The 24,614-nt window shown below is 44.4% G+C and overlaps 2 protein-coding genes across 6 annotated transcripts in view; one reads left to right on the plus strand and one right to left on the minus strand.

The window, feature by feature from the left end:
* B4GALT4 (beta-1,4-galactosyltransferase 4) lies at positions 1-24,378 on the plus strand. 5 transcript variants are annotated; one of them, XM_021398045.1, is made up of 8 exons: positions 6-582; positions 14,026-14,255; positions 14,359-14,518; positions 15,879-16,111; positions 18,879-19,066; positions 21,538-21,660; positions 23,156-23,260; positions 23,716-24,378. In XM_021398045.1, exons 3-8 carry the CDS (start codon positions 14,446-14,448, stop codon positions 23,855-23,857), a joined length of 864 nt encoding a protein of 287 aa, XP_021253720.1. In that variant the 5' UTR covers positions 6-582; positions 14,026-14,255; positions 14,359-14,445; the 3' UTR covers positions 23,858-24,378. The 5 variants fall into 5 exon arrangements, with proteins under 5 accessions (XP_021253696.1, XP_021253720.1, XP_021253706.1 ...); XM_021398021.1 differs by having other exon boundaries at positions 1-582; positions 14,026-14,518; XM_021398031.1 differs by lacking the exon at positions 6-582 and adding an exon at positions 624-752 and having other exon boundaries at positions 14,026-14,518.
* The window catches only part of LOC110399414 (beta-1,4-galactosyltransferase 3-like), a 20,359-nt gene continuing 16,253 nt past the window's right edge, over positions 20,509-24,614 (minus strand). Inside the window, exon 6 of the mRNA XM_021398068.1 lies at positions 20,509-23,738. Within this exon, the coding sequence (XP_021253743.1) occupies positions 23,669-23,738 (70 nt within the window). The 3' untranslated portion in view covers positions 20,509-23,668. The remainder of the gene's footprint in view (positions 23,739-24,614) is intronic.

Consider the following 24,614-nt stretch of genomic DNA (forward strand, 5'->3'; position numbering starts at 1 on the left):
TGTCACTATCTGCCCATCTAACGTCATCTCCCTCGTGCTTTTAAGAGCCCTTAAAGTACTGCAGGCCGCCATGAGGTCTCCCGGTGCCTTCTCCTCTTCAGGCTGAACAAGCCCAGCTCCCTCAGGCCTTCTTCACAGGAGCGGTAAGTCTGAGGACTCCTGCCACGTAACATCTCATTCTGTAAATCTACGTTCTCAGAGGAGCGGAAGCTCCCCCCTACTGACGGGTCCCAGAAGCACAGGCGCGGCGATGCTCACAGCTCCCAGGCGGCACCGCTGCAAAGCTGAGGGAAAGCTGGCAGGGCTCCTGCTTCGCAGCCACGAGCACCCTGCGACACGCCGACGTCTGACCCCCGCTGATTAAGTTATGCCTCCCGAGATCGCAGCCAAACGCCAAGGCAAACAAGCGGATAAGGCTTGCGGCCCGTTACTCCGCGCTGCTTCACCAGCTGCCAACCGGCCGCTCTACCCAACGCGGGCTGGGAGAGGAAGAAGGACGGTCTCTGTGGCGGGAGGCGGCCGCTCTAACCCCCGTTCTCTATAGTCAGGAGCCTCCCGCAACCCGCCACCACAGGCCGGGAGGTGCGTGCTTATGCGCGTGCTGGGGGGGGGCGTAACGGTCGCGGCCCCCTCAGCGGTGCGCGCCCCGCCCCCGGCACGCGCCGCCGGGCTCGGGGAGGAGGGGGCGGGTAGCGGCTGTGCGCGTGCGCGCGCGCGCGAGGGGGGCGCCGGTGGCTGAGCGGCTCGGGGAGGTGAGCGGAGGGAGTGGTGTGGCAGGACGGGCCGGGCCGGGCCGGGGGCTGAAGCCGGGGGTTCAGGGGTCGGCAGTCCTCAGCGGACGGGTGCGTGCTCAGCGGGTGGGTGGTCCGCTCAGGGGTGCGGGGGGCTGCGGCCCCGCAGGCCGCCCCCGGCGCGTAGCGGTGGCGCGGGATGCGAGCGGGGTCGGGCCCCGTAGCTCGGCGCTGCCCACGGGTGCGAGAGGCGGCGGGCTCGGGGGTGGCACCGCGGGGCGGGGGGCTGTGCCACAGCTGTTCCCGTGTTGACTGACCTCGTGAGCGATCCTGAACGAGCTCGGTGCCTATTGCTGCTTTCTCCATCTCGCGCCCGAAGCGGACGCGAGCGGTGCGCCTCTCTGAAAGCTTCCTGCTGATCAGGAGCAAATCTCATTCATTGCTCCGGCCGCGGCTCTGGGTGCTCCAGGCAGCAGTGGTGGTGCCCAGGAGGACCAGCCTGAAGCCGGTATGGGGTACAGGCGGAAGTGTTGGGCTTCTGAGCCACGCTGCCGGCTCTCTTAAGGTATAGTTTTGCTGTGATTAGAAACCTGGTAGGCGTCAGGTTTTTGTAGCACCGTGGTGGTGATAGTCTATTGAGAAGGAGAATATCTATAATTCCTACTCACGCTGACTTGACTGAAAGAGTTAATAACAAAGGTCTCTTTTGTGGCGTTAGCGTTCTTTCCACCCTTTCTCTTAGCAGCTAAGGAAGTTCCCAAGGGACAGGCCAAGTTTAGGAGATCTCAGTTTTCAATAGAGAGGATTAGAGAAAAGGGAGGTGTAATTTTACTGCAGTTAAAAACCAACGAGGAAATGCAAACTTCAGGATCTGTTTTCATTCTCGAAATATTTGTGCTTGGTTTTTTTTTACTGGTAGGGTGGATAGTTGCAAGAGATACTTTCTCTAAAGAACTGATTTCTTTGTAACTCAGAGACAGCGACAGTTCTGTAAGTCTTCTGTTGTTAACGGCGAACACTCTGATTGGATTTAGACCGCAGAAAAGCGTGACTTGTGGATTTTGTTTTGTTTGCTGTCACTCTTCAACTTACTGAGAACGTTTTCCCAAACCTTCTTTGTGCTGAAGTATCTCACTTTTCATCCAAGATGCTGTAAATAAGTGCTCTTGAGAAGCATTTTCTTTAAGTGGGATAGGTCATGGTTTTGATTTATGTAGGTATTTCCTGGTTGTTTCTTCAACAGCTGTATTTCATTTTCACAAATACCTTTCTACTTAGTGGTAAGAAATCCGGTACTTTAGCTTTAGAAGGTTTGGGTGTTTCTTTTACTCTCTGTTTCGAGCTGCCATGTTATTCTTTTAAATAATGTCAGAAGAAAAACTTGAAACTGAGGGGTGCTTGATTTCTGGTTGTTACGTGATCCTGAGTCTAAGTTGCCCAGGAGTTTAAAGTTGGCTGGAGGTGGTGAAGCGTGGCTGGATGGCTGCCTGCATGATGCAGGTGCCCAGTTTGAAAAGAAAGAACCAAAGCCAGAAAACAAAACACTCGGTTTAGGCAAATATTTAGGCCAGAAGTCACCCAGCGCTGTGTGACTGGGCTGGCCGTTTCTGGCTTCGGCAGCTGCTTGTTTTGTGCTGTGTGAATGGGACCTCAAACAAGGTGTAGTGCCATGGGAGAGAGCTTCCATCATGCTTTTTCTTATAATTTCGAGTGTATTTAAGGGATTTGTGTTAGTATCAGGCCTCTGCTTTTTTCTTTATACTTTTCCCGTTCCAAGTGCTTTGGCATACTTGCATGTAACGTGCCTTACACCTATGAGAATTTCATCTTGGTGTTTCTTTTTTTTTTTTTTATTATTTTTTTAAATTTTTTGCACATATACAGTGTTGCTGAGATTAACAGCTTCTGGGTAGTACCACTTTGCCTGGCGCTACATTGATGAAGTTACCACGCATCCTAATTCAGATAATCCTTTTAAACTGGTACAGCGGGAATTCTAAATGCGTGCCATTTTCAACGATAGCAGAATTTCAGGATCTGACGTTGCTGGGGTCTCTGCAGTGCTAACCTTCTGTTCCCTTCTGCTGTACCTCAGTCTTGCAGTTGATATTATTCATCAGCGAGATGGGAGGGTAAGAGCTGCACAGTAATGAGGAAGTGAAGGGTTAGAACAGCCGCATACTCCACTTCTGAGTTAAGTAAGCGTTTCCCCACCCACATCTGACCTCCCCTTTGTCTTGGAAAGAGTCAGAGTCTGGCTGCTGCTTGTGCGAGGATGCAGAAGGAGTCCACAGCATCATTTCTCACCTTTAGCTCTCCACGCTCTCTGGCAAGATCAAATGTGAGGTAGGGCAGAGGGATGAGTAACTGGGAGGAATAGTGATGCACTCTCTCTGACTGCCTGAAATTTTACCAGGCTGCTTGTCCTGAAGGCTTGATAGTGTCTTGATTTATAGGAATACCATGGTAAGGGTTTAGAATTACTCATGCAAGCAGTTTGAATACAGTGGCTTTTCCATAACTTAAAGGAGAACCGCTGAAGCAGTTCTGAATTCTCTTGAATGCTGTTCTAGATCACAGTGCTTCTGGAGGATGTGAATTAGAACTCCTACTTTGTACATCTGAAACTTTATCTTCTATATAAAAATCCTCTGCAAGTGGGCTGAAGTCTGTGTAGCTCTCAGTGGTGTTCTGACATGAAAGACATCCTGTATGTTTGATAGCTTAGCACAGTTACTTCGTAGCTGTCTTCGTACTAGGCACTGGCAATTTGTCAACGTTAATGAGATAAGAGAGTAAAAGGGAAAAATGGGAACATCTCTGAGGAAGCTTCATCTGGAATGTCTTTGCGGTTCTCACGCTGAAGAGAAGGATTCTTCAATGAGAAGGAATGGGATTCAGCTTCTAAGGAGGTATTTGTAATAACACACGCGACTTTTAAGTTCTTGTTTTTTACAACTTTCCTATGGAAAGACAGATTTAGAATTTTCAGTTTACAAGTATTAGCTAGACACATCTGCACATCTTATTACAACTTCTGTCCTGTACTGCATCCAGCAAGCCAACAGCTGCCAGAAGGCAGGGCCTTGCTGAGCTGAATCATATCTTTACCTTCCCGTTACAAGATCCCCGTATTTGCAGACATCTGTTTTACTGTGTGCCTTTTTAGAATATTTCACTGGCAGAAGGGGAAAGGTATTTTTAAGCTGTGCTGTATTTTTAAAAAGCCGTGTCTGTGGTAAGCAGCTGTAGGGTAGTTATAAGTAGGTAGTTCCAGGGTGTGCCAGTATTGATTTCTGTGTGCTTTGCTGTATCTCTTTGCGCTCAGTCTGAGGTCAGCGTCTCAGTTGGAGTGGTGTAACAAGGGAAGCGATTCATAAACGTGTTTCTTGGCATGGAGAAGTCAGACTGCGTTTTCTTGAGTAAAATCAGAGTTCATTACGTTTTAGGAAAGTAAAAACTGCACTGAAGTATTTGAGTAGCACTGAAGCAGTTGCCTGTGCTTAGTAATAATGTCACTCGCAGCAATGGATTAGGCCATCTCAGAAATCTTGATGTGATGTTACAGGCACTGAGTATTTGCCAAGAACTTGGCCTCTGTTTTTTATGTGAACTATGTAAAAAAAGATTTGCTTCTCACCGGACCATCTCTAAACGTTGGAAGCAACTGTATATCCACTATCTAATATTTAAGAAGAGGTAAAGAACCGAAGCAAGAATGATGCTGAAGGCAAGACACCTATGCAGGTTAAATTCAATGAAAGTGTGAACTGAAATTTCTTCTGTGTTGTTGACATTGTTGCTTCACTTTTGTCTGCCTGAAGATAGGTTGGTAGAAAAATGGCAGGGTAGTTATGCTGTGTAGCTGTGACTATAGATGAACAGGCAAAAAGCCTCTGTCAGTTAATGTGAGGCAGACTGATTCAACTGATAAGACTACACTAGTACAGCTGTGTGCCTGCTGTAGCTGGCTATGATACAGATCTGTTGCTGGAGCAAAGCTGAGTCAGTCAGACAAGCTCCCTGGGAAAACACTTAAGGAAGGACAAAATGCTGCATGGCAGTTGTGAGAGAAAGGAATGTGGCAAGAGGCAGAAATAAGAGTGTGAAACGGCCCAGTGAACAGCAGTGGTAGTGAAGAAGGAGTGAGAGGAGGAGTTGCTCCAGCTGCCAGAGCAAAGATTGCCCTGCGGCGTGTGGAGGAGGAGAACGTGGTGGAGCAGGCTGTGCCACGGCATCTGATGGAGAAGACCAGCCCCGAGCACAACTGCAGCCTGTGCAGCATCCCACAGTGGAACAAGTGGACGCTTCCTGAAGGAGCTGCGGCCTGTGGAGAGCCATGCAAGAGCAGATTTATCCTAAAGGCTTCTGTCCACGGGAAGAACCTAGCTGAGAATGGGAATCAGTGTGAAGAAGGAGCAGCAGAGAGGAACTGCCACGGACTGACCACAGCCCTCCTCCCCGTGCTGCTGGTGGAGGGGAGCTAGCAGTGAAGGAGTGAAGTTGAGCCTTAGAAGAAGGGGGTGGGGGCAAGGCATTTCCATTTTTTTTCTCATTGTTTCTCACCATCCTACTCTGTTTTTAATTGGCACTAAATTAATTTTCTCCAAGTCTGGTTTACCTGTTAGAGTAATTGGTAAGTGACCTCCTTGTCCTTATTTGACCCACAAGCTTTTTGTATATTACTAATCAGAGGTTTCTGCAGTAGCAGTAGAATGAGAACCTGGAGAGAGGTAGGTGAGTGGGTAGTAATGTCAGGTGGATGGACATTTTCAAGATCGCTCTCTTCATTTCTGCTTACTGTGCTTTGTGGTGCCCTTTGTGATGAGATGCAACTACAGCTTTGAGAATGTATTTATGTTGGCTGTACCACATTTGGGGACACAATTCTTTATTAATGGATACTGGAATTCTGGTCTTCAGTACAATTTTTAACAAAACCAGTTGCGCAGTGCATGTGGAATATACAGCTGATGTAATGTGCCTGGTTCACCTGCAGGAACTGTGTGCTGCAGTGTATTAACCTGCCAGCTCACCTGCTGTGTGCTTTTACCTTCTTGCTCATTTGCATAGAACACTAGTCATTAGTATTCATTTACACAGAATTATTGGTTTCCAAATCTTGTCTCTGTGGTGTATTTCTGTACATTGTGACAGGCATCTGTTCCCTTAATTCAAAGCCGTGATGAACTGAAATCGCCTACAGTGCATCCATGGTAGTGGTGCTGGCCTTTGGGGAACCTATCATGGTGAAACCCAAGGTGAAATTGCTATAATGAAACGAGGTACGTGGATATCAGAGCTCAAAGGCTTGTTTTCCTTAGTTTGCTGAAGTAATTAGGGCATTTAGCATTAACTTTTGTAGCTACCTTTTAGCATTTGACTGCGTTCAGATATTTCCAGTAACGGGAAGCTAAACTAGCGGATGCTTTATGACACTTTCTGATCTTTGTTGCATTTTAGAACGGGAGTGTTTAAGATGACGAAATCATAAATTGGATGGATTCTGTTTTTTTCTGTATGTGTTTTCCCGACTATCAGAGAGTAAGAGATACCATAAGTAAAATGAAATGCAGGTAGTAGAAGCCTGTGTTTGGATATACTATGGACTGTTAGAAGCATCCCGTTCACAGACTAGATTTCAGGTGTAACACTAGTGTGAGCAAATTCCTGGTCTGTTACCATTCATCATATTGTTTTGGTCCTCGTTTGTTTGTTTTGTTTTTATTTTACCTAATTTTTCTCATTGTGGTGGTTGCAGAGAGCTTATTCCTGCTTCGCTTGAATTTGGCTAAAACTGACACAGGAATCAGAGTTCCATGTAAAACTTTGTGCGTTTGCTGGAGCAAATCCTTCAGATCTTTCATCATAAACCAAAGCGTGCTGGGACATGGGAGCCGCGCTCATTTGGGGTGGTGTTGGGTGGAAGAGCGATGGCGTCCCTATTAGGGGTGGGTGAGGTATTGACACATGCACTTTGGCCCATTTCTTTGTAACTCATATTTTTCTTTAAAATTGTCTGGCTCAAGGCAGTCTGTAGAACGTCACCTGTCGTTGCCTGGAAATGTGTATAATCATCCTCCTAAAGGATAGATAAACTGTACTGTAATACTGAAGGCATTTTTTCTCACTATACTAGGTGACCGAAACAAGATTTTTCCGAAAGCTCTTGTATGGTCCTAATAATAAATATTTATGGCATAGAGAAGGCTTGCTGGCAAAGCTGTTAAACGTGTACCTGACCGGAAGAGAGTTGCACAAAGAGTGCAAACAGGTTTGGATTCTGTTTGTCCTTTCTTTCCCTCCCTTGAATACAATCGATCCCAGCTGTGTACCCAGGGTGTACTTGGGCCTCATCGGTATGCTCTGTATGAGTATGAGAAAGTCACACCCTCGTGCAGGTACAACTCCACCAAAGGAAGGGTTAGCCAGCTTGATGTATGGCTGCGGAGGAGCCTAGCAGCAGAACTTGCCAAGATGGTGAAGCGATGCTGTTGTTGCTTTTGTCCTGTTGACTCTGCTGGCTTGCTAGAAGAGCGTTATGGGATAGGGTATGCCTGCTCATCTCCACGGGTACAATCGAGAGGCCGGGCAGCTTGATCTGTCCAAGAAAGATGGCATCTCTGACACCAAAAATCTCCAAATAAAACCGGTACTACAAAGGCTCTGATAGAAATTGTGGTTTGCTTTTAGGAACAAAGGTTTGAGCTGTCGTTTGTAATCGGATGGTTTATTATAGTAGTTTTTTATATTGCAGCACTGCTCCTGGCCCGCTGCTCAGTCCAGATGTGCTTGAGTGCCCCCCGTGCTGGTTCTGCCATGCCTTGGGGACAGCGGAGAGGCTGCCTGCCTTCCCTTACTGGTGTGTGAGCAGAGGGAGGGGCCAGTGGGGCAGCACTGTGGAGCCTCTGTAGAGCCAGGGACAAGCTGGATGTGTTGGCTTTTTGTTTTTTAAAGTAATTCTGTGAGTTTTGAGCTCACTCTTTCCTGCAGCATGTGAAAGGTAACAGAGGTCTCTTTATGGTGTGAGGTTTCCTGGCTGCAAAGCGCCTGCCACTTGCGTAGGGCACTCCGCACTTCTAGCAGTGACTGCTCTACAGGAAGGAGGGATGTGGCAGCAGCGGCAATGATGAGTGTTTAATGTGCTTGCTGCTTTTGGCTAGAAGTCCCGGAAAGTGGAAAGAGGTGTGGAATAGGTGTTTGACTGAGGGCTCTGGGTGTGGTGGGGAAAAATAGCCCACGACTTCACCATTATTCAGTGCTGTCAGTGCTTCTTCAATAGGAAGATGAATAGGATTCAAAAAGTGCTATATAAAAGAGGTGTTAAGAGCTATTACCTTAAAGCCTAACTGAAAAGCTCAACTGCTAAAAAGAAAGGGATGCCTGCGAAATGAGCAGCTTTATGCTCTTAAAAATGTGAGGACTTGATCTGTTTTGCACAGAGAAGCTGATGCTGTACAGTGATTTTTCAAGCTTGTCAGCTGTGAAGGATTTAATTACTTCCTGCAGGACCTGGGGAAGAAGGTTGTTCTATTTACCCACTGCTGCTTTGCATTTTGGCCTGGATTAAATAGCAAGTGATAATCTGCATATCTGATCATTGCGATTCCAAGGAACTTTTTTCTGCCTCACTTCCTGCTTGAACTTAGAGTTTTTAAAATTAGGTTGAAGTGAGTCCTTTTTGCTGCTGAACCTGATCTGCTGTCAGTGTCACCAAGCCTGAGAAGGTTGCAGAAGCTTCCAGAAAATTCTGCGTGATAGGAAACCTCTCCTTACCGGGTAGTGTGAAGCAGGTAGAATCAGACAAATATTTATCTCTGGAGCTGTTCTTCAGATATTCTACAGAGGATGAATAGTTTTAAATACACACGGGAAGAAAGATGTAGGCAGCAAGTGTATTCTTGCTGATTATTTATCAGAAAAAAATGACAGTATGAACACTTGCATGAATCTAGGCCTTAGTAGAATTCCCATTGTGAATTTTTTTATCTTAAAAATGTGGAAAACAAGCATTCAATGAGTTTTAATCAAGTCCAGTTGCATATCAGAATTTGTTTATAAGATTTCTTTCTGTCACTGCTAGAACAGGGCTGCCGCAGAATCCTCTGCCTAGGGTTTTTGTCTGCATGAAATTAAACAGCTTTTAGCCTGGAATTTCTGTCTGTCTCTCAGCTTGGTAACTGATGGCTTCTGTCAGGCTGTTAGGAAAACGTTTGCCACATACGGGCAGCTTGACCTTGGAGCGTGCATATGGGGAGCCAGCTTGCGCCCGTGTTGCTCACTTGCTCAGTCCTTGCACAGCACATCTGACTCCAATGCAAGCACACGTGTATTTCTGCTGGGAAAACCCTGCATGGAAGGCAGTAGGCAAAGCAGTAGGGCTTGGAGTACGTTTTAAAAAAGGCAAAAGGCTACGGAGCTTGAGCTGGTAGGCAAGCTGCAGAGCACAGGGACAGCAGTCTCTGTGGAGAGGATGTTGGGGAGCACAGATTGTGCAGTATTAGGATGATTGTGGATATACTTAGTTATTTTCATGATGTCTGTCTAGCTCTGAATGTGTCAGAGACCTTTTTCATTTTTCAGTCAATGATGTCTGGAATTCTGGCTGATCTCGTATTTGGATAACTGTGTTCTTTGTTTAATTTGTTTCACGGGTTTTGAAATGGATGTTACCCTGAATGCTTTTTAGCCTTGTGTCCTGCAGTGCTGTGCACCTGTAGTCAGCTGTAATGTTCTCGGCTAAGTTTGGTTCTGCTTCACTGAAAGATGCTGTTTCACAAGAGGAGTTGCACTTCAGGTTTCTGTGGAAGTTTCTTGGGTTCCTTTAATGAAGGTCAGAGGTGGCTTTTTTATTAAGGCTATCTCATTAGCAGTGACTTTATGGCTGTGTTACAGCTCTGGGCTTTCCTACCACTTCTCTGTGTGTGGCCTTTCAGCCTTGAGCCTTGGGACTAACTTTTTCTTATGAAGGCCAAACCTCCGGTGTTCTCGAGGCTGGATTAGCTGCTGTACTTGGCAACACAGGCACACCAGTCTATCAAGTTTGCTGGTGAAAGATTGCTTTTTCCAAACGAGCAGTATTTTAGTAAGTAGAACAAAATGTGAAAAGTCCATAGCGTGAAGTAGTATAACAACATACATCGGAGAGGCAGTGGTTAATTTTTCCATACGTTTCTCTGATAGACAGTGTTTTATTACCTAACTTCTTGCTTGTCCTTTTATTTGCAAGTTTATGAAACAGGAATGGAGCCCTTCTGCATGTGTTGTGGCGAGCTGAAGCTAATTGTCTGTGATTGTGCATGCACATGTATGCCACTGCAGAAGCGCTCGAGTGTGTTTTAATCAAGCAGAACACCCAGTTGATGCCAAAGAGCTCAGTAAGATGTGATTTTCATTATCGTACAGAATAATTCACATTGACAGTAGCACCGTTTGAATGTCAGTCAGGTATTGTGAACTTCAATAACATCTGCTTGTGAAGGAAACCCATGCAGCTGACAAAGAAAATTGGTAAGTGTGGGATTCTACCTAGCTGAATGGTGGAGGAGGGCGGCAGAAATAAGCTTGGTGCATTACAGGCTGGGGTTTATTTTCATAATTTGTCATCTACGTGCTATTCCTGATATTAAAAAGAGTAAGGTTTCAGCAGTGTGTTTTTAGTTGATGCTGCTGATTGCCTCTTGATGTTTTTTTCCTCCCTCTTGATGTTGTTTTTCCATAGATTTTTAAATTTTTTTCATCTGCCTATTGGTAGAGTCCCTTCTGCATGTTAATTTCAGTATCTGAACTTGATGCCCTTTTGAGCTCAAGTTGGTCTAGAACACGTTTGGATTGGTTACAGGAGGACAACATCCACCCTTGTGGACACACTTTGTGGGGTGAGACCTTTGGTTTATGGGAATTACTGCCTTGGGAGTGTTCCACTGCACTGGAACTGTGAGCTTGTGAAAGGTGGTAAATCAGCATTACTCCCTGGAAACTTGCAGGTGGAGCTGAGATGAGCGAGATGCAAAGTTTTGGTTGATAACTGTTGGTTATGGAGTTGAGCGTGCACCGTTGTCAGGTCAGTCGTACTGCTTATCACTTATTTCCTGTATACAGCTGAGTACAAGCTGGCACAGGGATGGACAGTCTTCCCTTTACCTGCGCCCCTGTTGTTTCAGTGGTGATACACAGTGGGACAGCAGGGTAGGGGGCTGTTACTTCCTCAGTCACTGCAGTGGTGGAGATTGAAGCGACCAAGCTGAAATCAGAATGAAGCTACGGTTCAGAATCACTTCTGCCACACAGCAGTCTTTCTCTGGAGTGACAGCTAATGAAAGCCAATTAGGAAATGGTGATTAGGTGAAAGAAATGCACTGTTTCAGTGAGCAATATTTGAAAATAAATATTACTGTTTTCTGCTCATTAGTCAAGCTTGAAACTGGAATTACTTAATGTGTAGCAATATAATATTTCTGCTGCCACCTCTCAGGGCTTCATGGCTGCTAACTTATTTTATTATAGCATGTCTGCCAGCAAGGCTCAGCAAGATATAGGAAGTAAATCTCATTTCTGAAATAAAATAAGTTCTTAGCAAATCTCAGCATCTTTGTCTTCCATTCCTTTACTGTAGTTTCCCTGTTAATTTCATCCCAGTCACTGTTACTTTCCTGTCTCATGCTTCTTTCCCTGTGGTGTTTGATATATGTCTATATTTGATATTTTTCATATCAAATGTATGTCTATATTTGATATAGTTTTATCTGCAGCTCGTTCTCTGGTTAGGAAGCATTTTCCCAATTTCCCAAATGCCTGTTAAATAAATTGATTGAGTCGAGGCTCTTGGGGAGCTTTTTAACTGATTTTAATCCGTGTTCTGTTTGAGCCTTTATCAAACTTTTATTTTTCCTAACTATAAAGCAGCAACTGCTTTCTTACTGATTTTTTTTTTTTTCCTGGGTGAAATGGAATATTGTAGCCTGCTGGAAAATGAACACTCTCTTCTTGTGATGTGGTGGGGTACTCCCAAAATGCCACCTCTGAGCTTTGCAGGGGCAGAAAAAAACAGTTGGACCTCCAGAACTACCACAGTGTGTGTTTGTTTTCAAGAGCCTATACTTGCAGGTTCCTGGCAATGTGATTATAGTAATCTTAGCATGGGAAAAATAGCGGAGGGAGGGGTCCATTTTAGTCCTCGGTTTTCAAATATGCAGAACTACCAGGTCAAAAGAAGCTCTGTGTATTTAAAGAGTGCAGCAGAAACATTGGAGACACACGAATTGGATTTGCAGCAGTGGTGGTACCCCTCAGCGTGCATCGTACCCTGTGCCATAGATAGCAGAGGCTCTGGGACAGGTACCAGAAGGAGAGGTGGGCTGATGTGGAGCAACTCCTGTGCACTCTGCTCAGGGCCAGCATCATCTGGTGCCCGGAGCACATTGTCAGAAAGCGTGCTGCAGAACGTGATGGGCTTCTTTTGAGGCTTTTGTTGTGATTCTGAGATGTAACTGCTGCTTTGTGCCTGTGTTTTTAATACTAGGCTGTTAGGCTGATAGCTGCTGCAGTGAGAGCAGTGCTCTTCTAGGTGTATGCAGTACCTCTGCCAAGTAATTTTGTAGTAAGGATTCATTGAACAGCTCTGGTGCGGAATGTACGATGCATGGAGAGAGGAGGTTTGCTGTTCTATGTCTTGCCTCCTGGGTGCTGCGGTGATTGTCAGTTCCCAGCAAACTGAGAAGCTCAAGCAATGTGTAGTGTAATGCATCTCATCAGTCCCAGGTTTGGCTCTCATGTACATCTCGGACAAAGGGTTTGAATTTTGGGTGCTCCCGTGTGGACCCAGAGGTTGCGCTTGATGATCCTTGTGGGTCCCTTCCAACTCGGGATATTCTGCAGTTCTGTGATCTGTGCAAATCAGCGAACTTTTCCAGAAGACATCAGGGCTAAACTAGTAGGAATGTAGTATTACTGTATTCCTTCTGCTTGTGCTACCTCTCCAGAGGCTTTTATGTATTGTGAGAGCTAGTGCAAAATAACCCTGGATTTTTGTGCCACTGTTGTTTTGATCCAGCCTGATTCATGTGCTTTGTCTTTCATCAGTGCCTTTGCTTCATTTATCCTCAGTCCTTGTTCTTTTCACAGGTGGCAGTTTTCTTGTGTTTTCTGTATCAAAGTGCTCTTTTAGTAAAATTTCTTTCTTTCTCTGCTGTGCTCTACTGGGCATAAGTATTAGCATTGTAACTTTATAGTATGATGGCAACGAAAGCCTGTATGAAAACCAAGTTCTTAAAAAGGTCAGGAAACAGAATAAAGGATTGGATCCTCATGAAGCTAGCACTCAAAATCCAAACCTTTCCCTTGAAAAGGAGGAAGATTTTCTTGTTTTCTTAATATGGAATGCCTTGGGTTGGAAGGAACCTTAAAGCCCATCCATATCTACCCCTTGCTGTTGGCAGGGTTGCCACCCACCTGGTCAGGCTGCCCAGGGCCCCATCCAACCTGGCCTCGAACACCTCCAGGGATGGGGCATCCACAGCTTCTCTGAGCAGCCTGTGCCAGTGCCTCACTGCTCTCTGCGTAAAGAGTTTCCTCCTAACATCTCACCTAAATCTTCCTTCTTTTAGTTTAAAACCCTTCCCCCTTGTCGTATCACTACTAAAATAGAAGGATGTATGTGAGAATTCTGAGTGAAGATGCAGAAAGAAGGTGATACTGTCAGGCAGCAGATACGGGGGAAGGATTTTTGATGCTGTTTAAGTATTCTGTTTTTTGTGCTGCATTGTGTGTGGCAGTGTAACACGGATGATATCTCTGAAGAATTTAACTGTTTTCTTCTGAAAGAGAGTGATCTTGTTTATTATTTTGGTGGGGGAAGATAGCTTTATTCATAGCCAGCAGAATCCCCTGCCTTGCAGCTGTTGTTAGTTTTGGTAAAAATAGAATAAAGCCCGTGTATTGCCAAGAACTGCACACAGACATAACACGGGGTAGCTGTTGCGCTTTCTGATCTTAAAATAACAAACACACACCAACAATAAAAACCAGACAGAGTAGGAGTGGGGAACAATGCTGAAGAGTGATTTGCCTAAAGTCATGCAGCTGGTTGTGGGTGAGCTTGGACCAAAGCTCAGTTTTTGAACACTTTGTTCGTACTTGCTGTTCCTTTCATATTTTGGTGCTTTCTTATTTGGTTTGTATTTCTGATATCACTCCCTGTCTTGCCATCAGCTCTTTTCATGAAGTTCAAAGGTACAGCAGTGGAGGGCAATAGAAATTAACACTCCTCTTCCTTTTTTTCTTCTCTTTGGTCCAGGTTAAGTCATGTTTTCTGACGCTCCAAGAACAACGATCACTGCGGTTCCATGAATCGCAAAACCACAAGAAGTGCAGCTGCCCTTCCTATTTCCAGCTTCCCTTTTTTTACAGTGACGTTCTTCTTGGGACCTTTGGCTTCATCCCTACTGAGTGCAACGCAAGGGGCCCACTGTGGGGTCTGAGGGAGGAAGCACTTTGCTGATCAGGGGGAGCCATGGCCTTAAGCTTGTATGTATTTCATTTCTTCAGTAAGTTCAAAGTGCTCCTGCTTGTCACTTTGTGTTTGATGGTGCTGTGGGCTGCATTCAGTTACTTTGTGGATTCTGGACAGACTATTCCTAAACTTAAGAGTGTTGGGGAGCATTTTGGAAAGGTAATCAGCCTGGAGGGGGAAGAGGACAGTCAGAAGGAAGAGAAGATGAAGTTAACTGAAGATGTTCCTGCAACAAAGCCACCTCAGGGTCCCTGCCCAGCTCTGTCTCCATACCTGCGTAAGTGACAGGGATTTCTTCTCCCTTCTACAAATTACATCCACTTTGGCACGGCCTGCTTGTTTTCCTCTTAGCTGTTTTACAGCTAAGACAGCCAGTAAACAGCTGTTTAACAACGTGCTTTTCTGTGAAACAAATACAACCGCACCAGTTAGAGTAAGTGCTTTTGGGTGGGTGGCTCGTGGCACTGAGTGATTGTGCTGTGTCTGGCTGGGCTGGCGGCTCCTGTGGTGCTGAGCATTGCCTTTACAGCTAGAACGGCACTGAAAACAGTTCTGGCTAGTGCTGAGCCATGCTTGTGCAGTGCCAAGGCTTGCTGTCTTGCTGCCCTTTCTCTACAAAGGTCAGTAGGCTGAGGGTGGGTGAGACCTTGGGAGGAGACACAGCCAGCAAGGATATATCATGCAGCTGAGGTTAGGAAGTGTGGAGATGTACAGAGCATTGCTCTTTGCTGTGGGAGAATGTCAGAATATAGCTTTTGGCATAAGGAAGCATGACCAAATAGGCACTTTTAGGCTGAAGGCATCGGAAACCTAGCAATGTGAGCCATATTGATGCTGATAACTCACAGCACTGCAGTCCTTTTGTGTTGACTGTATTTATCTCTGTCATCACCTGGCACGTGTTCTGAGCAAACCCCTCTCTCCTATTGCTCTTGTAAAGATGAAGGGGAGGATGATCCTACTTGCAAGTTAGATTTGATATTCTCTTGAACAGTGCTGAAAGAGTACAAAGACAGTGGATGATGCTTTAAAAAAAACTGCAACAACTGCAATATCTGCGTATTAAGCATTACTCTGGGCTGCTGAGCTGCTGTTTAAAAGCATGCAGACAGTTCACTGCTTACAGCCGTGTCACCTGCAGAACTGGAGTACAGCTCACCTACTTCTTTCACTGCTTAGCTGAGTCTGGAGGGGCTCCTTGCAAGAGAAACGATGATAATTTCATTTGGTTACAGAGAGCCTTTGTACGTTTTCTTATATATTTATAGTATTAAGCCTGCAATATTTTTGTTCATGCTTTAAGTAGAGATGAGTTCTCACAAGCACAGTCCTGTGTCTCTTTCCACTCTGCTCTTCTCTGCTTTGTCCTGGTGGCTGTTTCTGGCCAATTCTCCTGCAGCAGGATGAAGCCTGTCTTGGTATTTATGTATGTTTTTTAATCACTACTCTGTCATCAGTTTAAGTAACTAAACAGTCTCTTTCTGCTGCCCACATAATATTCTTCTTGGACAGCCAGGGAAACAAATTGTGGCTTACATCTGGATTTCTCATGTTGATTATAGAGTACTTTATTAGGTGGCTGGACTACAGCCACAACCAGAAACAAATTAGGAAAGCTTATTGTACTTTTCCTACAGGAGGTGCCAGCAAACTGACCTTCAATCCATCTCTCACACTAGAAGAAGTACAAAAGGAGAACCCTCAGGTGGCTGAGGGCCGATATCGCCCTACAGAGTGTTCAGCATTGCAGCGTGTGGCCATCCTCATCCCGCATCGCAACCGCGAGAGGCATCTGCTGTACCTCTTGGAGCACCTGCACCCATTCCTGCAGAGGCAGCAGCTGGAATATGGCATCTACGTTATCCACCAGGTGGGGCAGCTCTGCAGAGGGTGGGGAGCATGTCTCCACTCAGCGATCCTAGGAGCTGTGTGCTGCCACCTCTGCCATCTAGCACCGCTCTTGAACCTGCTTGCCACGCTTCTGCTTGTTGAGGGACACAGTGGCAGCTTGCAGCCATTGTTTGTAGCACTACAGAATCTCAGCTGCTGTTAGAAAAGCAGGGAAATACTAAGAAGCAATGTCTTTAGCGTCCATTTCTCAGGCTTAGCTTACTGTTTTAAAGTTAGTATTCAAGGTAAGCATCTTGCCGTACTGGTCCAACTGTCATGCATGCAGCTAGGCTGACATGCTTTCTGTCTTTTAAACCTGGAGCTGTTTGTATCTAGTTCTTCTCTCCCATCTGCTTACTGGGTGTCGTGCTTAGCAAGCAGATTGTGTCATGCGGTTGTACTTGTGTCTCAAACTAAACACACCAGCTACTACTTGTAGGTGCTTTGCTTGCACAGCCAGAGCTGTGGGAAGCATGGCAGAGCGTTTGGTTCCTGAGAGACTGAGTAATTTCCTATTTAGTATTCTTTCAAGGTCTACAGAGTCGATGGCTAAAATCTGAGCGTACAGACCTGTGTCCAGTTGACTTTTGTTTAAGTGCTTATGTTCTGGTCACACAAGCTAAAAGCAATACAGATTTCTCTTTTGTAATGTGTTATCTTCTTGATTTTTTTATTTAATTGCATTTGTTTCGTTTTACTATTTACCTTGATTCTAAACAGATTTTGCAGGCAGCAGGGAAAAAAAGGGAGGGGAGGGATAAATTGTTTAGTTTCCCTTCTCCTCTGCTTAAAGAGGATGGACTTGAACCCATTCTAGGTGAAAGCTTACATTTTTGCTCAGTGGTGTGGCAGGATCTACTTCCAGAAGGAATGTACTATTCCTTCATTATTTAGAGTTGTCATGTGGCTGCCCATAGAGTGGAAAAATGAGTTTTTTTTCTGCACAAGTGCGTACTGTCGTTGTACCAAGAATGGCTCCAGCTCACAAGCAGCATGGCTAGCAATTGGGAGAATGGGCATACCCTCTTCATTTATTGAAATTGTAGAGCCATAGAATATCCTGAGTTTGAAGGGACCGGTAAGGATCTTCGGTCAGTCATATGAATTGTTCTGTTGCTCACCCAGTAAACTGTGTTTTCATTATTATGAGAAAGTTCTCAGATTTCTTTTTAATGTCCTCTACTTGAAAATACTCAGGACTCTGACATCATAGTTTTGGATTAATTGCATCTTTGAAAGTACATTTTTTCCTTGACTTAGGATGGAAGCAACTGATCGTCCCCCTCTCAATTTCTCAGCACAGACTGTATTTCCCAAAGTGCAGGTTATGGTGAGCCATAAAGCTCATAATTTCCCTTTGTGCAAGGAGCAAATGGCAGTTGGTAACAGTGAGAAAATTACCTTTGCAGCAAAGTGTTACTTACTGGAATGTTAAAACACACTTGGTATGCAACTGCTTTTCCCTGCAACTAACCTTCCGTCAGTTTGGGGAGGCCAGCTTCTAATTTTGTATGGAACCTCTTTCTGTCCAGATGGCTTCTAGCAAATGAGCCCTCTCTCTCAAAGGTTACTTCTTTTACTTTTCCAAGTACATCAGGTTGCCAATTCCAGAAAATGACTGGCCTTTTGCTTTCTAGGAGCACATAGCTGGGCCCTCTGATTCTAAGTGCCAACTGGGAATCATAGAATTATTAAGGTTGGAAAACACCTCTAAGATCATCTAGTCCAACCATCAGCCCATCCCCACCATGCCCGCTAAACTGTGTCCCACAGTGCCACATCTGTTTGTTTCTTGAACAGCTCTGGGGATGGGGACTCCACCACTTCTCTGAGCAGCCTGTTCCAATGCCTCAACACTGTTCCAGAGGCAGCTTACCCCATGGAGTCCTCGGGGATTGTATAGTGTTCTATAAACAGATTTGTCTGTACAGCTCAGTAAAAAAAAAAATTATATAGCGATATAAGTATCCCTGTTGTTTCAGAATTAATGGTGTCATGGTAAGCTTACAAAACTGCCAGGTATATATATGAATGTATGTATCTAAAAGGTGGAAAATGCTATTTTTGAAAAGATGCACTGCTTTGCTGTATAAGCAAACGATGAAGATCAGTGAAAGTGAAGTGAAGCTCTGTGCTAGGAGGAGTCCCTGTGCAGCCTAATAATCAGGTTCTAGGCTGGAGTTAAAAAGGAAGAGACACGCATTTTATTTCCCACTCTGCCACCTACTGTGTAGCTTTAGGAAATACAGAACTTCTTACAACTTCTTAAGCGCTGACGTTATGTAAACTAAGTGAACAAGCATAAATCACTTGCGTTGAGTGCTTTGACATCTATGAACCAATAACTATAGGAGTAAATTTTTTTTAAGCTTCCAGAAGTCTTACTAACACAGTTGCATGGATTGTTTACTGATACCTCTTCTGTTCTGTAGCTTGATAGAGTATCAGGGCAGGAGCAGCAATAGGAACAGAATTGCATTGTGCAGCATGTATACTTCTGGTGGCCCCATAGCTGTAGACTTTCCTGTCCCTACCCATGTAGAGGCCTAAGAAATGCTTTGCATCATTGGCTCTGATGCTGTATCTAGCATTATGAAGTTGTTCTTTGTACACTTATTGATCTAAAGACTGTGAAGCACAAATGTGGCTGTCAGCTGTGTGATTAGAAGAAAAGTCTGGGAGCAGTTCTAGTTAACACATTTTCTAGTTGACGCGTTTTTCAGAGTTTTTTCTGTTCCCCTCCGCAGGCTGGCAGCACCAAATTTAATCGAGCTAAACTGCTGAACGTGGGATATCTAGAGGCCCTGAAAGAAGAGAACTGGGACTGTTTCATTTTCCATGATGTGGATCTGGTGCCAGAGAATGACTTCAATATTTACATGTGTGACAGACAACCAAAGCACCTTGTAGTTGGCAGGAACAGTACTGGATACAGGTAGGAAACCACGAACAAGGAAATAAGAGCAATCTGAAAGTGCCAGGTTTCTGATAATGTTCCTCTTCTTATCAAGCTGTATACTTGAGTGTTTCCTTCCGTCTGACATGGTTTTTCTGGTGGTAATGCTCCACCTCTCTGGAGGCTTTCAAACAGAAGATCTTCACACAGATATCTTTGAAGTTAGCCCTGTGATTACCCATTAAGAATGGTCATTCTGGTTTCCGAGGGCATTGTGAGAGGAAAGCAACATACCACAGACCTTATGTCTAAGCCAGAAATACGTCTGCGTTCTCTTGGTTTGACAGTATGATCTTAGGATTGTGCTAATAAAAATTGCCACTTACCTTTTGCTGTTGGCGAGGTAACTTCTGATACTGAGATCTGCTCAAGTGTGAGGATCTACCAAGCAATAGGGTTGTCATTTAATTAGCTGCCCGTACAGTGTCTAATACAGCACTGTTTGGGTTTTAAATTGATCTCCTAAATGCTACTGTGATGTAAATAATTAAAAACAAAAAGTCAAGTTCAGTTCACCTTAGAGGAAAAAAGGCTCCTGAGCTTGGTGAATTTATTGACTAGAGTGGTTTCATTTATTGAATGTGTTTCTTTCAAGATTCACCTCTTATGTTATGTCAGTCTAGCTATTAATTAGAAGTTGGGTTTCACAAAAGCTGATTGCAAGCACTTTGAAGTAAAGCTCTGCTTCACCTCTGGGTTTCCTTTACTAAATATATGAGAAAGGAGAGCTTGTACGTTCTCTCTCTACAGAATAAAACTCGCTTTCCAGCTGGACATCAGTCCATACACAGTGGTGTATGTACCGTAGGGTCGATGTGGGGGATGGTACTGGTTAACATCTTCATCACTGGCCTGGATAGTGGGGCAAAGAGTGCACCCTCAGCGAGTCTTAAGAAGATACAAAGCTAGGAGGGGAATCTCGAGAAGTTCAGTGGAGGGGACTGTGAAGTCCTGCACCTGAGGAGGAAGTACATGCTGGAGACTTCCTGGAGAGCAGCTTTGTGCCCACTAGGATCTCCTCCTAGGTCTGTTTCTGCAAAGTTGAACATCAGCCAGCGATGTGTGCTTGTGGCAATGGCAGTAGATAGCACTGTGGGCTGTTAAGGGGGGGTATCTTCAGCAGACTGAGGAGGTGATTGTTGCCCTCTACTCAACATTGGTGAGAAGATACTGGAGTGCTCTATCTAGCTCTGTGCTCCCCAGTATAATAAAGATGTGGACATACTGGAGTGAGGCCAGAGAAGGGCTATGAAGAAAATTAAGCAGCTGGAGCGTCTGACATATGTAGAGAGGCTGAGAGTTGGTGCTGTGGCGGCTCAACAGAGATCCTACCACTGTATTTAAATGCTTGGTGGAAGGTGGAGCCAGATTCTTCTTAGCAAAAGTCAAAAGGCAGTGGATGCAAACAGAAATACAGGAAATTTAAATGTAAGACAAAGCATTTTTACTGTGGAAAGTGGTCAGACACTGGAACAGCTGCCCAAAGCGCTTGTGGCATCTCTATTCTTGGAGATGCTCAAAACCCAAGTGGATGAGGTCCTTCGCAACTTGCCCTCTAGCAAGTTGATTCTATGATGAGAGGAATAGCCAGCCTCAGGGAAAAAATTCTGTCTTTTTTGTTTTTAATAGATTCATGATAAACCAGAAATAGTGCAAAATGCTGTTCCTTTGCTAGCCCTGCCGATATGTTCATCTGTTTAGGTTCATGTACATTTGGGAATTGAAGTGCAATCTGCAGCCACTTGCATAATGCTGGCAGTGGCAGTTTAGCAGAGGCTGTCTTGTAATGCTTAAGGGCTAAGAAAGTGGAGGGTGTCATAAAAAATAATTAGCAAAATGGTGTAAGATAAACACGATATGAAATTACAGTGATTATACAGTTTCCCGGACAAGGACAGTAGAAATTAAAATGAAACTTTTAGAGTCGAGCTCTGTGACATTTAGGTTGTAAAGCAACTTGCACTTTACCTCACCTTGGAACTGCTCTTACAGTGTTACAGCCTTGAGCTGAATTCCCGTAGCACATGCTCCCTGTAGCACAAGATCTGTTTTCATTTAAAGTTTGTGAGATTCAGCTCTAAGGTAGTTGGTGGCTTGCTGTTTTTACTACAAAGGAGCAGCTCTTGTTCCTTCTGCTGTATTGCATCGCTTTGTTCCTTTCTTACTTCTCAAGGTCCTTGAGAAGAGCCTTTTTGATTAGCAAGGGGAGTTGTATAAGGAAGCTATTTAAGTAGGAAAGTTCCATTCTTTCAGCTGGGAGAGCTCTTCTAGCCTAAAGCAAATCACTGTCTTTTTGTGAAAAGTGTAAGAGAACAGGACCTAATTAATAGATTTGTGCATCCTCAACTCCTCAAAAGACAGGTCTAGATCAAGAGTTTCTGTGTGGCATTTTTATTGTTGGTGTAACTCAACCTTTTAATTCTTCATTTTCTCTCCCTGTGTACTTCTAGGTTACGTTACCAGGGATATTTTGGAGGTGTAACTGCTCTAACAAGAGACCAGTTTTCCAAGGTGAATGGATTCTCTAACAACTACTGGGGTTGGGGTGGAGAAGATGACGACCTTCGAATCAGGTAAAAAGGCAGCTAGATGAAAATGGGTGCGAGAAGGGAAGGAGCTGGGTTTAAAAGATAAATAAAAGCTGTGAGACTTAAACCTAGCCTTCAAAGATGAAATGCTACAGGATTCTTGAACTCCAGAATAGTATTACTGTATGGAGATTTGGAGTGTGAAGATGTAGTTCTGTGAATGTTTTCCTCTTCAAAAAGACTAGGCATATCTAAAACCTGATCTTTCCCCTGAGAGAATTGCTGGTATTTTTTGTTGGTTGGTTTTGGTTTTTTTTTGTTTGATCCCCAGAGCATTTTTATTCTGCTTTGGAAATTGGTTGTAACCAAAATAAGATTCAAAGTGGAATAGGGTTTGCCTGAGATACAAATGTACCAAGATCTACTCCTTTTTGCAAGAATGGGGGAGTTCTTGGTTTTTTGTTTTTTTTTTTTTTAATTCATTCATTGACTACCATAACTATATCTGAGCAGGGCTTAGTTTGTGGGTGGTGTTGACTGTAGTTAAGACAGTGAACAGTGTTTGTAGCAGTAGGGAATGGGAAGCTTACTTTCTCAGTAGGTCGTAGTACAGAGATCATTTTAGCCTTCCTCTGCAAATGCAGCAGATGGCAGCATCCCCTTCAGTATTTTCAAGAACTGAGGGCTGCAGTGCATCTACCTTCTACTGATTATTTTTATGCTAAATGCAATGCTTTCTTCCTGGTGAGCATCATAAAGATTTTCAGATCATTTGTAGTTTTTGATAATTTACTGCTACAGTTACTGGAAAGCTATAGGGCCTGCTTCTTCAGTCTTGGTTTCCTACTGCTCTTTCAGCTGCTGTTACAACTAGCAAAGACCTCAGCTATTCTTTAACTCCACTGTCATAAAATTGACCCTTTCTGCTGCTGACAGAGCAGAATTGTTGTGCTCCACCGATAATGTTTAAGGCCAAAAGTTCCAATCAAGTGCCTGATGCCAGACACTAAAATCCGTGCATGCAAGTTAACATTTCTGGCCCTGTTTGCATAAAGAGGTTATTCACATGAAGGAAAAAAGTTTAAGATTGCAGAGCTGTCTGCAAACCACAGGAAAACAAGTTCCTTTCCTCTTTTTAGTGGAGAACTATGAAGCGTAGTGGCTTCATTACATTAGTTGACATAAATGTGTTGCAAAACATGCAGTTTTGCTGCAGACCTCCTAGGTTAATGCATGGAAGTCAAACTAGACCAGACAATACTAATTTAAATGGATTCTGTTGTAAAACATGTCTTTAAAGCAAACTCTACATGATCTCTGCTGTACTAGCTACATGTTTCGGGTATCTGACATCCTCCTGGACCTCCTGTGCGGAAACCCAACTCTGTGAGCTCTATTTCTCCAGCAAAATCGAGTGTGGAAGAGATAATAAGTTGCCTACAGTTCTCAATGCTTGCTTCCGTGGCATCTAACAGAATGTCGTTTCTTAAGAGCTGGCTTATAAGTGGCGTCTTGCATATGGCACAACTGTTTCTTTCAGGGTTGAGATGCAGAAGATGCGAGTGATGAGGCCGTCTGCTGACGTAGCCAGATACACGATGATCTTCCACAACCGTGACCGTGGCAATGAGGAGAACAGAGAGAGGTAAGAGCAGCGTTCCATCTTGCTTTGTCTTGGTAGGTGCCTAGGAGCCAGGCAACTGGTGGCCCAGGTCTTTGTTCTAGGTAAAATGGGTACATTGTGGTACCATGGGAAACATGACTGTGACACCACAAGCTGGCAGCTGTTCTGTGCATGAGATCTGCCTGTAGTTGACTGGGTAATGTTCCTTAGCGCCTTCTGAATCTGTAGTCACACAGATACGATTTTAGAATACGATTTCAGAGATTAATTGGCTTAAACCCATCTTCCCTATGCGGAAGGACTGTTTCCCCGTGTCCATGCTGAGGACAGGAAAAGCATGAATTTACATTCCCAGTAGATACAAAATGGCTATAGCTCTGTCTCTTAAGATTACTGGACATGGGGAAGAGCTCAGAACTCTTATGGAGTTCAGTTTCGTGCTGCTATAATGATTTTCTCCTCTACTCTGTCCTCAGGATGAAGCTTCTGCGCCAGGTATCTAGAACATGGAAAACAGATGGGTTGAATTCCTGTTCATATAGACTGCTGTCAGTGGAACATAACCCTTTATACATCAACATAACGGTAGATTTCAGCGTGCAGCCAAAGATCTCATAAGGGTGAGCACCACAAAGGTTTTAGGAAATCGCAGCAGATCTTGTTTGTGGTTGGTGGTACAGCAGATGACTTGCAGCACTCTGCTTGAAAGAGTACTTCAGCAGCACAGAAGAATGTCTTTCTGCACAGCATCTAATTGATCAGCCAAGAAGCTCATTTTCTGAGGACTGGAGAGGGGCAGGTCCTGGTGTTCTATGCACTTTCTGCGGAGATGTTTGTAAGTTTCCTTGTTTGGGCTGGTCCAGTAGAAGGACTTAAGTCTCCTAAAAAGTATTTCTTGAAACTATTTCTAAACTTCCACTTGAAAGTAGGAAGGCGACACTACCAAGATTTCAAAAGGAGCAGGCCAGTCAAAACCCTTAAAAGCACAAGAATTTTTTTACCGTCTACAAACCTGTTGAGGAAAGCTCATTTTTTCCAGCCTAGAGAAAAACTGCTTATGGGGTGGAAACAGCAATAATGGTAATAGATGAGAAGACGTTAAAAATCTCTCAATAAAATATAATCTGCTTAATTCAAAAGGCATCTGTCTTTCGTAAGCTCATCTCACCCTGCAATAGGAGTACTTAAGTGTCCTACAGCAAAATGGAAGTCTCATTTAATTCTGCAGTAGCCTGCAGGTTATGCGTTATCCTGGAGAGAGCTAGAAGCAAGTGCACTGGCTAACTGTGTGAGATGGAGAAAAACTGCTGCCCCTCTTTGTTCTTTCATGGCTTAGGCCATACTGTTAGCAGCATGCGTATCTGTGCACCTAACA

Source organism: Numida meleagris, chromosome 1 (assembly GCF_002078875.1).
Source record: "Numida meleagris isolate 19003 breed g44 Domestic line chromosome 1, NumMel1.0, whole genome shotgun sequence".
Lineage (NCBI taxonomy): Eukaryota > Metazoa > Chordata > Aves > Galliformes > Numididae > Numida > Numida meleagris.

What these genes read in the sequence shown, in the direction of transcription:
- B4GALT4 (XM_021398021.1), top strand. Translation starts at nt 14,242, where the DNA reads ATGGCCTTAAGCTTGTATGTATTTCATTTCTTCAGTAAGTTCAAAGTG. An exon ending in GCATCTACGTTATCCACCAG is followed by an intron (nt 16,112 to 18,878) that starts GTGGGGCAGCTC and finishes TCCCCTCCGCAG; the next exon opens with GCTGGCAGCACCAAATTTAA. An exon ending in AGGAACAGTACTGGATACAG is followed by an intron (nt 19,067 to 21,537) that starts GTAGGAAACCAC and finishes GTGTACTTCTAG; the next exon opens with GTTACGTTACCAGGGATATT.